This window comes from Pristis pectinata, chromosome 2, assembly GCF_009764475.1.
Source record: "Pristis pectinata isolate sPriPec2 chromosome 2, sPriPec2.1.pri, whole genome shotgun sequence".
Classification (NCBI taxonomy): Eukaryota; Metazoa; Chordata; class Chondrichthyes; order Rhinopristiformes; family Pristidae; genus Pristis; species Pristis pectinata.
The window spans coordinates 48,469,649-48,481,983 of NC_067406.1; the positions used below are offsets into that span (position 1 = coordinate 48,469,649).

A 12,335-nucleotide genomic window follows, 5' to 3' on the forward strand; every position below is an offset into this window, starting at 1 on the left:
GACCTGTGACAAATGGTAGAAATTATGGCAAAGTCCACCGTGTCCATTCCCAAGACAGATTCAACAAAATGTTGTATTATTTGGAACAGGTGTAGTTTCCATGATTAGCTACTTCTATCCAAGTATTGAAAGAGACTTTCAGACCTGTGGATAATTGACAGCTAACCTTGAAGCATTTTGGATCTTGCAGGATACAATTGATGACATTAAGCTCAGCCTTCTGATCTGTAAGTTCTCAGTTCCAGGAACCAGCACCAGTACTAGGTCTAGCATCTCCTTCCTGCTCCCAACCTCTCTCTAGGTGACAACTTGTAAAACTTTTCCATGTTGCTTTGCTCACATTAGAGGCAAGAGACTGGACCAAGCAAACCAGGCCTTACAATAATGATGTGCCTTCAGGACAAGATGAAAAAAAATAAAGGTTTGGTGGCTGAGGGAGTGGTTATGCAATTTAACTTCTTGTAGATGTCAATTTTAATTCAGATTGGATAGTGCCTTCTCCTAAATCCCTCATGTCCTACAAATCTACCAATGAAGTCTACAAAATACAGTATTTAAACAAACTAAAACTGCTGAGAGGGAGACTGCCAAATGTAATTTTATGCTTATTCCTTGTTACAGAATTCTTAACAATACCTAATATCACTGAAGTAAAGGAAAACATGACACTAGGAATGTCACTGGCAGCAAATCCCAAGGGTGGCTTTCTGGTAAGAATCCTAAGTCTATTGCACTTTAGTTGTATTGAATGCACAGAGATTAACAGATAAGTCAAAAAATCAGATTTTCTAAGATTAGACTTTTTCCCTCCATGTCCTTCCACCTCCATATCTTTGTAATCAGGTCTTCTTCAATTCTGGATTCTTGATCATATTAAGACCTTCAAATGCAATGCCCTTCCCTCTGGAAATCACTCCATGGATCTCACTTTACCCCTTAAAGACACTCCATGAGCAAATTTTTGGTCATGTGTTCTAATATCGATGTGATTCAACAATGATTTTGGCCTGTGAAGCAACTCTACATGTTGCTACAATAAAGATACTTTATGAATAGAACTGATTCTGGTTATTGTCTGTCAATGAAAACCAGATGCAGTGCAACAAAGATTCTGAAGCAGGATGGAAGCAGCTGATGAAAATACTGTGATGGCAAGTGGAAGATGACAGGACTGTATCCTGTAAACATCCATGAAAACAGTGTAGAACTTTTGCAGCAAGTCCAGGTTCACTTGGTTGTTTCTATAAAGGACTACAACTTGAGCAACACAATGATTATACACATCACCAACAAATATCATGAAACTAAGTAAAAAGCAATGAAGGTTCCTCTACTGCTTTGGATAAATCTGATTGCCATGTAGCCTAGCCCTCAAGCAGCATATAATGGGAATGTACATATCAGGAGTTCAACCAGATTGGCCTCTGAGTCTGGTAGGCAATCAAGATCACAAGACTTGGACTGATCTACAAAATACTCCCCAAATTGCCAGTTCATTTCTGTAACAAACGTCCATCTGACATTTGTGAATCAATTTACAGGAATAACATTTGAATTAATTTTACCTGCATGTGTTAATTTTGTCTTTAAAGTTCTGTTCAAGTTTGTATAATTAGTTTAATTTTCAACTCCAATGCTATTTTCTAATGTTTCCAGCAGAAATTGATCTAAGCTTGAACAACAACATTCCAACCAACTCCAAAATGATGTAAAGTGACCAAGTAAACATTCAAAAACAAAACCCTCTCAGGGAACCATGCACTGTCAATACTCCCCTGCAGTAATGTTTCATATTCACCTATGATGAAAACTGTTCCTTTATATACTGCAGAATGTTTCTAAAATTATAAATTTGATTACATGTGATTGATATGCAACTCAGGTTTTGATGTTCTCAAGTCCTACTAGTTGGTTTTCTGGTGTCCTTTGATACAAAATGATGCAGTAAGTATTTCCAAAGGCATCATTCTCCATGGATGCTTTTTTAGGAGAGGTGAATTGAGTATATTCAGGTTTAGTCCCTGCTCATGTTGTAAGATCAGTGATAGAGCAGTGGCAGTGGAAAAATTGTGACAAGAATATAAGCTGCTGATTGATTTATAGTGACCACTAATGGAAGAAGTGCTGCTGGTGAAGTCACTTTTGGCTTTGATATCTCCATACTTCATTAAACAGTGGATGCTGTCTAACTTCATTCTTTGGGTTGACCACAATGGACAGCTTTTTTTCCTTGTATGAGTAACTACCAGTAAGAGAGAAGGAGAAAGGATTAGAGGAGGGAGATGATTAATATTTTACAAACATTTTAAAGTGTGTTTATTTCACATTCTTTATTTCAGGCATGTGGACCACTTTATTCTTACAAGTGTGGAGGCCTATACTATACAGTTGGTGCCTGTTCGAATGTAAGCTCCACTTTTCAAGTTGTAAACAGCATAGCACCTACAGTAAAAGGTATGCAGCAAAGCAGTACAATTGTGCATGGTTTCACAAGTAATTAAGTCTACACAGACATACTGTTAAAGTGAACATATATGGAAGATGCAGTCAACAGAATTCCCAATTTAGGGGAAAAAAGCAGTCTCAACATTCAGAAACAAACCCAAATCCAAGACTTCTTGATCATTTTCATTAAACATTTCCCAAAATGGGTCTTGCTAGAAAATGAGTTCTGACGTAAAAAGAGTGCTTTTCTCAGAAGATAGGTTGATTTCAGATAATGCTGGCAGTTTCCAAGATTAATAGTTGCTGCCAATGAAAATATTTATATTTCCATCTGAGAGTGTTAAAAATGTTAGCCTTTTAACTTTACCCTTTTGATGGTTTTCAAACTGGAGGATGATGACCAAATTAGTAAAAGCAGAGAATTGAAGATATGCCTAAAAACGTCAGTCCTCTTCTTTCAAATTTTACTTATTAGCGCAATATTCTCTTTCACATAGTCAGCCCCTTAGGATTGAGGATGACTTGCTTCCACTCTGGTTTTATGGGTTCTGTGGTGGCTAATAAGGCCAATGTGACTTATTTATAAAACAGAGACTCTTCCCAGATGGGGCAGGAGGCCTTGACAGGACAGGTGGGTAAGTAGTTTATGGACGGTGCATTCCTTCTGCCACTTACAAATGGCTTATGTGTTCTCCTGATGCAGGATTCTCAATACCATCCCAAATGCTTCTTCTACACTTTGAGTCATAATGGGTGAGAGGTTCCCAGGAGATCGGAAGAATGCCAGTGGGGGGATAAAGTTACTGCCCCACAGCTCCAATGACCTAGGTTTGATCCTAATCTTGGGTGCTGTCTGTGTGGAATTTGTACATTCTCTCTTTGACCATATGGGTTACCTCTCAGTGCTTTGATTACCTCTCATATCCCAGAGATGTGTAAGAGGCTTACTGGTTGCTATAAATTTCACCTAAAGTAGGAAAATCAGGGGGCATTGATGGGAATATGAGGGATAATAGGTTAAAGAAAAGTAAATGAGGGAACAGGATCAATGGGAATGCTCTGAGAGTCAACATAGAATCAGTGGGTCAAATGACCTCCTTCAATGTTGTACAGACAAATGGATGAATATTATTCAAGGAGGTTTTGAGCACATCCTTGAATCCTTTCCTTTGTCTGTCTAGTAATATCTTGCCATGACAGACTTCATAATAGAGCGTCTGCTCTGGGTGTCTGGTGTAAGGCATGCAAAGGATATGTTCTATCCCATGTAGCTGGCTGAGTGTAACTAGGGATTCAGTGCTGGGAATGTACCACTAAATTCATGGTTCTTCAAGAAAATTGTTTTGTTGAAGCACTCTGACTAAGACCAACTTTCTTCCCACCTCAGTGAAAGAGAATTGAATTCAGACTCATCCTTAGAATATATATTTTTTTCTTACCATCCATATTGAAGACAAATATTTACTGCACTATTTTCCCAATGGCATTTCCATTATTAATAATAATAAAGTATTAAAGGTGGTTCTATTGGAATTTCTTATGAGTGTACAGTATATCAGTTTTGGCATTGCTGTTGTTAATACCCTTTTGAATCATTTATTTTTGTGTAGATATGACTATATCCTCAATGACAGACAACACTTGTCTGTCGTTATCACCACGCTGATAAAGACCTTTCCAATCTCATCCCTCCCATTCCAATGTTAGAAAGTCCTTCAAGGAGCCCATCCAATTTTCTAGGGGTCAGGTGGTATGTTTTCTGGACCAGTAACTCAGATGCTTGGAACAATGATCTGAATGCATGAGTCTAGCTCCCATATTGATGGCTGAAGAATTTAAATTCAGTCCTTTGGACAAATAAAAAAGTTTTTTTTAAAACAAAGTAGTATTTATAATGGAGACCATGAAACTAATTGTTGTAAACTGATCTGATTGTGTTCTAGTCTATAGCGATGGAAATCTCCTGTTCTTATGTACTCTGGTCTACCTGACTCCCTTCCCTTAGCAATGTTGTTGATTCATTGTTGCCCTGTATTGGAAGCTTCTGAGTTACTGGTGCAGGAATCTAAACACCATACTATCAAATTGCCAGAAAAATGGATGGGCTTTTGAAGGTTATTCTACTTGCATGAGATAAGAAGGAGAAAGATTGAATTAGTTGTCCTTTGAAATTGCCTAATAAACCACTCAAAAAGGTGACTGACCTCTAGCTTACTTACTTAAGACATCCAGGCATGTGCAATAAATGTTGGCTTTGCTGGTGATACTGTCCCTGAATGATTTGTTAAAAGCTCCAGTTTTCTCAGCATTAAACTAAGTGGACCTCTGTGTGATTTCTTGTTTCTCATAAATGCTGTTTCATATAGCAAGCACACAATCGGGAAGTTATCTCCCTATTATATCCTCATGCTTCATTAGCCTAACTCAAAAGTTGCACATGAAAGTAGAATCTGCACATTGGCAGTATTAAATATGGATACAGGCATCTCACTAAGACTTTTTCATGAAGCTTTAATTTCAGCTGTTTTCCCCATTTTCCTTCTCACAGACATATACATTTACTCATTAAGTTGCCGTTATTCTTCTGCGAGCCACCCAGATGGCAAGTCTTCATGCATTGAAATAGATTTTGGCATAGAGCTTTCTCATGAGAGGGAGAATCATAGCTGTCCGCTTGACACTCAGCAAATGAAAGTTGCCCATGATTGGTACCACCAAAGGCACAATATAGTTACAGCCCTGTGCTGTGGTCTATTTTTGAAATTCAGTTCATTTTTCAAAAAATTAATATAAAGTTTATGGAAAGCTCATGTTGTTCACTGCTGAGTCAAGCAACAGCCTGACTTTGTCATGTTTGCAGAATCAAACCTATCAGTCGTCGTTCCAATCATCTCCATCAGCATCACATGACCATTTCCAATACGTTCACTGCCTTTCAATGCCATGAAGTTCAATATTCTAGAAGTCATCATTGACAAGAAAATTAACTGGGTCATTTACAAGAACAAAGCAAAGGCTGATATTCCATGGCACACAACTGGCCAAAACCTTTGTATCACTGTCATGTATAAGACAGAAATACAGTAACTTACTCCCTGCTATTTTGTATGAATGCATCTCCAACTACATTTAAAAAGCCCACCAACTACCCCAAACAAGATGAAATTTTTTAAAAATTCCAGATGCTGGAAATCCAAAACAAAAACAGAAAATGCTGGAAGCACTCATCAATTCTGTTGTCTCTTTCCTGACAAATCTTTTAGCATTCTCTGAGGAGGTAACAAGCAGGTTAGACAGTCGGTGCATGTTATTTACTTGGAATTTCATAAGGCCTTAGACAAGGTGCCATACGTGAGGCTGCTAAACAAAGTAAGAGCCCATGGTGTTAGGACCAAGGTCCTAGCATGCATAGAAAACTGGTACAAATCAGAGAGTGGGGATAAAGAGGTCCTGTCCAGGATGGCTGCCGGTGACTTGTGGAGTTCCGCAGGGGTCAGTGTTGGGAACGCAGCTTTTCAATTTATATATTAATGATCTGGATGAAGGAACTGATTGTATTGTGGCACAAGTTTGCAGATGATACCAAGACAGGTGAAGGGACAGATAGTGTTGCGGAGGCAGGGAGTCTGCAGAAGAACTTGGACAGGTTGGGAGAATGGGCAAAGAAGTGGCAGATGGAATACAGTGTGGGAAAATGTGGGGCTATGCACTTTGGTAGGAAGAATAAAGGTGCAAACTATTTTCAAAATGGGAAGAGAATTCAGAAATCAGAGGTGCAGATGGACTTGGGAATTCTAGCTCAGGATTCCCTTAAGGTTAACTTGCAGGTTGAGTCAGTAATAAGGAAGGCAAATGCAATGTTAGCATTCATTTCAAGAGGACTAGAATATAAAAGCAAGGATGTACTACTGAGGCTTTATAAGGCATTGGTCAGACCATATTTGGAATATTGTGAGTAATTTTGGGCCCCATATCTAAGGAAAGATGTGCTAGCCCTGGAAATGGTCCAGGGAAGATTCACAAGAATGATCCCAAGAATGAATGGTGTAATCTATGAGGAGTGCTTGATGTCTCTGGACTTGTATTTGATGGAGTTCAGAAGGATGAAGGTGATCTCATTGAAACTTATCGGATACTGAAAGGCCTGGATAGAGTGGATGTAGAGAGGATGTTTCTATTAGTAGGAGAGTCTAGGATCCAAGAGCACAGCCTCAGAATAAAGGGATGTCCCTTTAAAATCGAGGTGAAGAGGAATTTCCTCAGCCAGAGGCTGGTGAACCTGTGGAATTCATTATAAGTGATTGGGTGTATTTAAGACAGAGATTGATAGGTTCTTGATTGGTAACGAGTTAAGAGTTACGGGGAGAAGGTGGGAGAATGGGGTTGAAAAAAAATCAGCCATGATTGAATGGTGAAGCAGACTCGATGGGCTGAATGACCTAATTTTGCTCTTATATATTATGGCCTTCCCAGTTCTGATGAAAAGTCCTTGACCTGAAATGTTGGCTCTGTTTCTCTTCCCACATGTGCGACCTGACTGCCTGAGCTTTTCCACCCAAAATAAAGTAAAAATAAAGTATCCACTTGATAGGCATCCATTCATGACATTTTTTCACCCAACAGTGTTGCAGCATGTACTATCTACAGGATGGACTGTAACAACCTGCCTAGTTTCCCCAGACCTTTGACCAAGGTCAATATGTGTGGAAACATCATCACCTACAATTTTCATTCCAAGTCCACACTGTTCTGATTTGGACATATTTATGTACGTGTTTGTGTGTGTGTTTGTATATGCCTGTATACCCATGCACATTTATGTGTTCATTGATATTGTTGCTGGCTCTGAGTCCTGGAACTTTACTTAATCGCACTTGTGGTAGTACCACATAGATTTTACAACATGGACTGCAGCAATTTAAAGATTTCATCTCACTGCTACCTGTTCAAAGGTCACCAGAGATGGTCCTCTGAGCTGATTCAATTCTTTGGATGAATTTTAGTATTTTTTAAAAGGTAGTGTCATCAATGATCACCAAGAAACTATCTGATTGTTATAAAACCCATTTAGTTTGCTTATGTTGTAGAGAAAAGAAAATCTCCTGCCATTACCTGATCTGGATGTATGTACCAGACCACAGTGATGTAGTTGATTCAGAGATACCCTTTGAAATCGTCTATTAAGCACCAAAAAGGTGACTTGCCTCCAGATTACCTAGGACAATGAAGGATGGGCTATAATGTTGTCTTTACTAGTGACACATGCCCTGAATAAATTTTAAATCACAGTTTTCTCAGCAACCTGTATAACTTTTCAACAGTTGTTCCTTATTAACGCTGTTTCATACAATAAAAGTTGACCTTGCCAGTGAAGCTCACATCTCATGAAAAAGAAGACCTTTTAAGGTTTTTTCCCTTATTTCACTTGCATGTGGTGACTCCCCTGTTCCACACATTTCTGACTGAGACAACTATAATTCTTACTATAATTCTTTCTCATCCATCGATAGAGAGAACCAGCAGGCTGGTGTCTCTCTCCCTTTTCTCTCTCTCTCTTCTCTGACTGACTTCGACTGACTTCTTCAACAACGTCATTACGTCCTTTATCTTCAATTGGAGGCTCGTCCGGGATTTGAACCCGGGACCTCTCACACCCCAAGCGAGAATCATACCCCTAGACCAAAATGTTTAATTGAACTGTGCAATTAAATATTTTCAAAAAAATATATAATAATTGCCAAACAATGAGATAGCTCCACAACTAGTATGTTAAGATTTGTGCTCTGTACAGACCCTTTTGGTTCTATGTTTCTGACATAAATGCCAATCTAGAGCAACAGTTTGAAGTCATAATCTGGTGAAACATTCCCAACCAAGTGATATCTTCCTGATATTTTAGAGAGGTAGAACCTAAACAGTTTTAAACTCTATTCAATCAAGGGCAAAACAAACAGATATAGCTGCTAACTGAGCAATATATAATACCTCTTCTCCCTTGAGAGAAATTGTGACATATTTCTCCACTTAGTGCAGTTCATGAACTGAAAGGAGCCCTGAGTACGACATGCCACTGGCCTGTGGTTTCCGTAAACATAATGCTTTCAAGCTGTTGGTTTAACAAATCTTTTCTTTTCCTTACAAATTTGTATTTCTGTTTTTTATTTAAAATATATTCACAAACACATTCATTATGTTGTTATAAATAGGGACCAGAGAAATATTTATTCTTTATAAAACATTTAAACTAAGATAAATGGATATAAACATTTGGAAACTTATTGCTCTTCAATGCACTCATATGCAGTATAACAATTAGTGCTCTATTGTATACTTTATAAAGACCCACACACACAGTCATTTTGTATCTTTTATTAACTGATTCTAATCGCTTTGCATATCAAGATTAGACTAAATGTTGTCATTGTATCTATGTTCAATTAAATTAAAATAATTTCATTCGTAAAATTAGGGACTTAAAATTTCTATGCACTGTTCCTGCAAGGGTCCCTTGTTTGCTCTTGTTGATTTGTTCTGTGTACTTCCTTAATGCAATCATGCACTTAAATGAATTTATATCTGCGATTTAAAAGAAACCACATAAAGGAGCTTGATATGTGTCTCAAGTACAAGAAAAGATACAGTCAGGAAATGAATGCACACTTCAGAGGCAAAGTGAGTAGTGTTATAAATTAAGCAGTGCAATGTAAGCAACGAAAAAAACTGGGTTAACTATAACCCCAGGCAGGCAGAGGGCAGCTATTGTGATTTTGCAGCTCTGCCAGTGCTCCAGGTGCAAGGCACAGGTCTTTTAAAGGTGGTCATTACTTTTTCTTACATCACCTGCAAGTGTTGTTTTGGCTTACTCATTGGAGAGAGGCAGCAAAGGAATGGAAGAGTGAATTCCAGTAGTTCCAATGTAGAAATGGGGCTAAGATTTATTCTGACAAGGGTGAAGGTAATCACAGAAGTAGGGGCAGAGATATTGCTTAGATTGCTGACAGTGAGTGCTATATTTTTATTCGGTTCTCAATGAAATGCTAAATCTACATTTCAAGGTTTGCTGGTTAGATTACATTATGCTGTTTTGCCTATTGGTGCTTCAAAATTATAACAATAACCCTGTACTAACGAGACTATAAAAAACATACCATATTCTAAAGCCCCAATCATATTTCTGGCTGATGGGGATCAAGCAGGCACTAAACAGGAGGGGGTGATAAGTGAACCAATATAACTTTAAGAGTGCTTTTGCTCTATTCCTATTAAGGAGATGGAATTAAAATCACTGACAGTTATTCATTAAAACAGAGTCTGCTGCATTGGGGTCAACAAGTGAGAGTATCATATTCACCTTGGAGATTTTTTCCATCAGGAATAGTCTACTGTAAGGACCACTGGAAAATAATTTAAGCATTGTAGGTGATATTGTGTGATTGTGTTAATTAATAGCTGTACATGTATTCAATTGGCATTTGCACAAATCCCTAATTACAAAAGTAATAGTGCACTACAACATTCTCACTCCTTTCAAAGTAGAATGGCAATGTTTCTTTAGAAGAAAATAAAGGAAAAATTGATTTGGAGTTCTAAACAGTGAAACCTGGTTGTCATCTCTTCATACCAGAGAACAGTAGGGTACCTAATTATTAGAACATAGAACATAGAAAACCTACAGCACAATTCAGGCCCTTCGGCCCACAAAGCTGTGCCGAACATGTCCCTACCTTAGAGACCCATAGCCCTCTATTTTTCTCAGCTCTATGTACCTATCCAAAAGTCTCTTAAAAGACCCGCCTCCACCACCGTTGCCGGTAGCCCATTCTGAAGTTAAGGAAGCATTTATAGTATTGTTTGTTTTGTGACTTTGAGTCACTGGTGACTGAAGCTAGTAGATATGAAAGGATTTTATTTATCACAAGCAGGCCTTCTGGAGAATCTATTTCTCCTCTCCCCACACTTAACAGTCCAGTGATGGTTTACAAGTTTTAAACACAAAGACAACAATAAACGATTAACTACAGTTTCAGTGGCTATAATTACTTGGCTTTAACATTTTGAGTGCAGGCAGGTAACTTTACAGAATTACATATTTACAATGAGAGCACATCCCAAATGGAAAAACCCCTTTGAATATTCAAATACTGGTGGTTGGCCCAAGGGGTTCTGAGTACAAATCATCCAAAACGTACTGCTTTGTTACGATGTTGAGGCATGGTTCCTTGGAAATACAGTCAGGATATTAAGCGACAAAACAGATATGTCCTGAACTGTCTATTAAGTGGCAGGGAGATGCATTTAATAATGTGTTAATATGGGAAATGGCCACTTAATGGCTTCCCTGATCTCATCATAAGGGTCGACTAACATAAACATTCATCTTTTATCTTCCTCTACATGGTTATATTGGTGCAGAATCAAAATGTCCCACGCCCAGTGGCTGGTTTCAATGACCTTTAAGTATCAGTGTAAGTTAAATTGTGAACAGGTTTCTTTTTGAAGACTGGTTCTCATTTTAATGAATAACTACAATCCATGTAATTCCAGAACTCCTGAATAATCTCTAACAGTTTGCAGCCGCAGTTTTCTAGTGTATTATTGACAGAGGCGAGATGAGGAAGGTATGGGTTTAATTTTGGTCATGTTGAACAATCTGGTAAAAGTTCTGTGGTTTTAAACACAATTTTTTGCCTAACTCAACAATTTAGTGCATAACTTTTAGTTTGAATTTTGTTTTAAATTTTGTTTTAAATCATCCTTGAAATTTTAGAACACCAACTAATTGTGAATTGATTAATGCAAGTAAAAGTAGCCTGATCACAAAAATAAGCATTCTTAATTACTCAGTCAATGCACTTATCTCCACCACAATGCAATAAATTAATGCAAAACATTGTGTAAATTCAATATGCAGTAAACATAACTTTAAAACCAGTTTTGCCATTATTGGGCAAATTGCAACAAAAAGGAAGTGCAAGTGAATAGAACCTCCCCCACAGAGTGTTAAAGGATCCTGCACATTAGATGATTCATTTCACAAAATGAACAAGAACAAAGGCAAGTGAAAAGGACAACACAGGAAAATTCCCAGGTGACAAGCTCCTGCTTTAACTCTGCTGAGGATAACATGGATGCTGTTTTGGGAATTCAATCAAATCATCTGATATTTCATAGTCATAATTTATTACAGGAATTTTTTGCACACAAAGATCTTAGAATCTGAAAATGATAAGCTCATACCAGTAAAAGACAGTGACAATAAAGCTATTGGATAGTTTTTCTAGCATTTTGTTCACCCTAAATGTCATGTATTCTTCAATATACAATTATATGTTATTCTGCAGCTATGTCTCTACAATGATATTTGCACTCTTAGGTTCATCTGCTTTGCACAAATTACAGCGATAGTTCATCACATTTTTCCCTAATTCCTTCAATAAAATGTATTAATAATAATGTTAGGTTTTTGATACCTGCTAATAAACCTTGTCCCTTTATCCAGTCATCTTCCACAACTTTCTCTGTAGTAGAGCTTTCATGGTCCACACTTTGGAGCTGTATGTTGGCACATTAACTAAATAGTGAGCAACAGGACACCAGGTACCAATCTCTACAGAAACTTCCTGATTTACCATCTTGTCAAGGAGTGACGCATTAGGAAATGTGAACTCCATCCCAGGGAAGTAGGGAAGAAAAGTTGATGGAAAAACTAATCTGACACACATTTAATCAAACCTTCTTCAAGATGGAGGATGTCATTTACAATGTAGCAGACACTACCGGATGAAGATGTCTATCATTCTGTGTAATACAGATTATAGAATTACTCTGTGTTGCTCGTCATACAAATTGAATTAAGTAAAATGGAGATAATTTTGTACTTCCAGCTTCCA

General features: G+C 37.8%; 1 protein-coding gene across 1 annotated transcript in view; it reads left to right on the plus strand.

Moving 5' to 3' along the window:
* itga1 (integrin, alpha 1) overlaps positions 1-12,335 on the plus strand; it is a 165,797-nt gene that overhangs the window by 35,706 nt on the left and 117,756 nt on the right. Inside the window, exons 4-5 of the mRNA XM_052010445.1 lie at positions 622-710; positions 2,340-2,454. Of these exons, the coding sequence (XP_051866405.1) occupies positions 622-710; positions 2,340-2,454 (204 nt within the window). The remainder of the gene's footprint in view (positions 1-621; positions 711-2,339; positions 2,455-12,335) is intronic.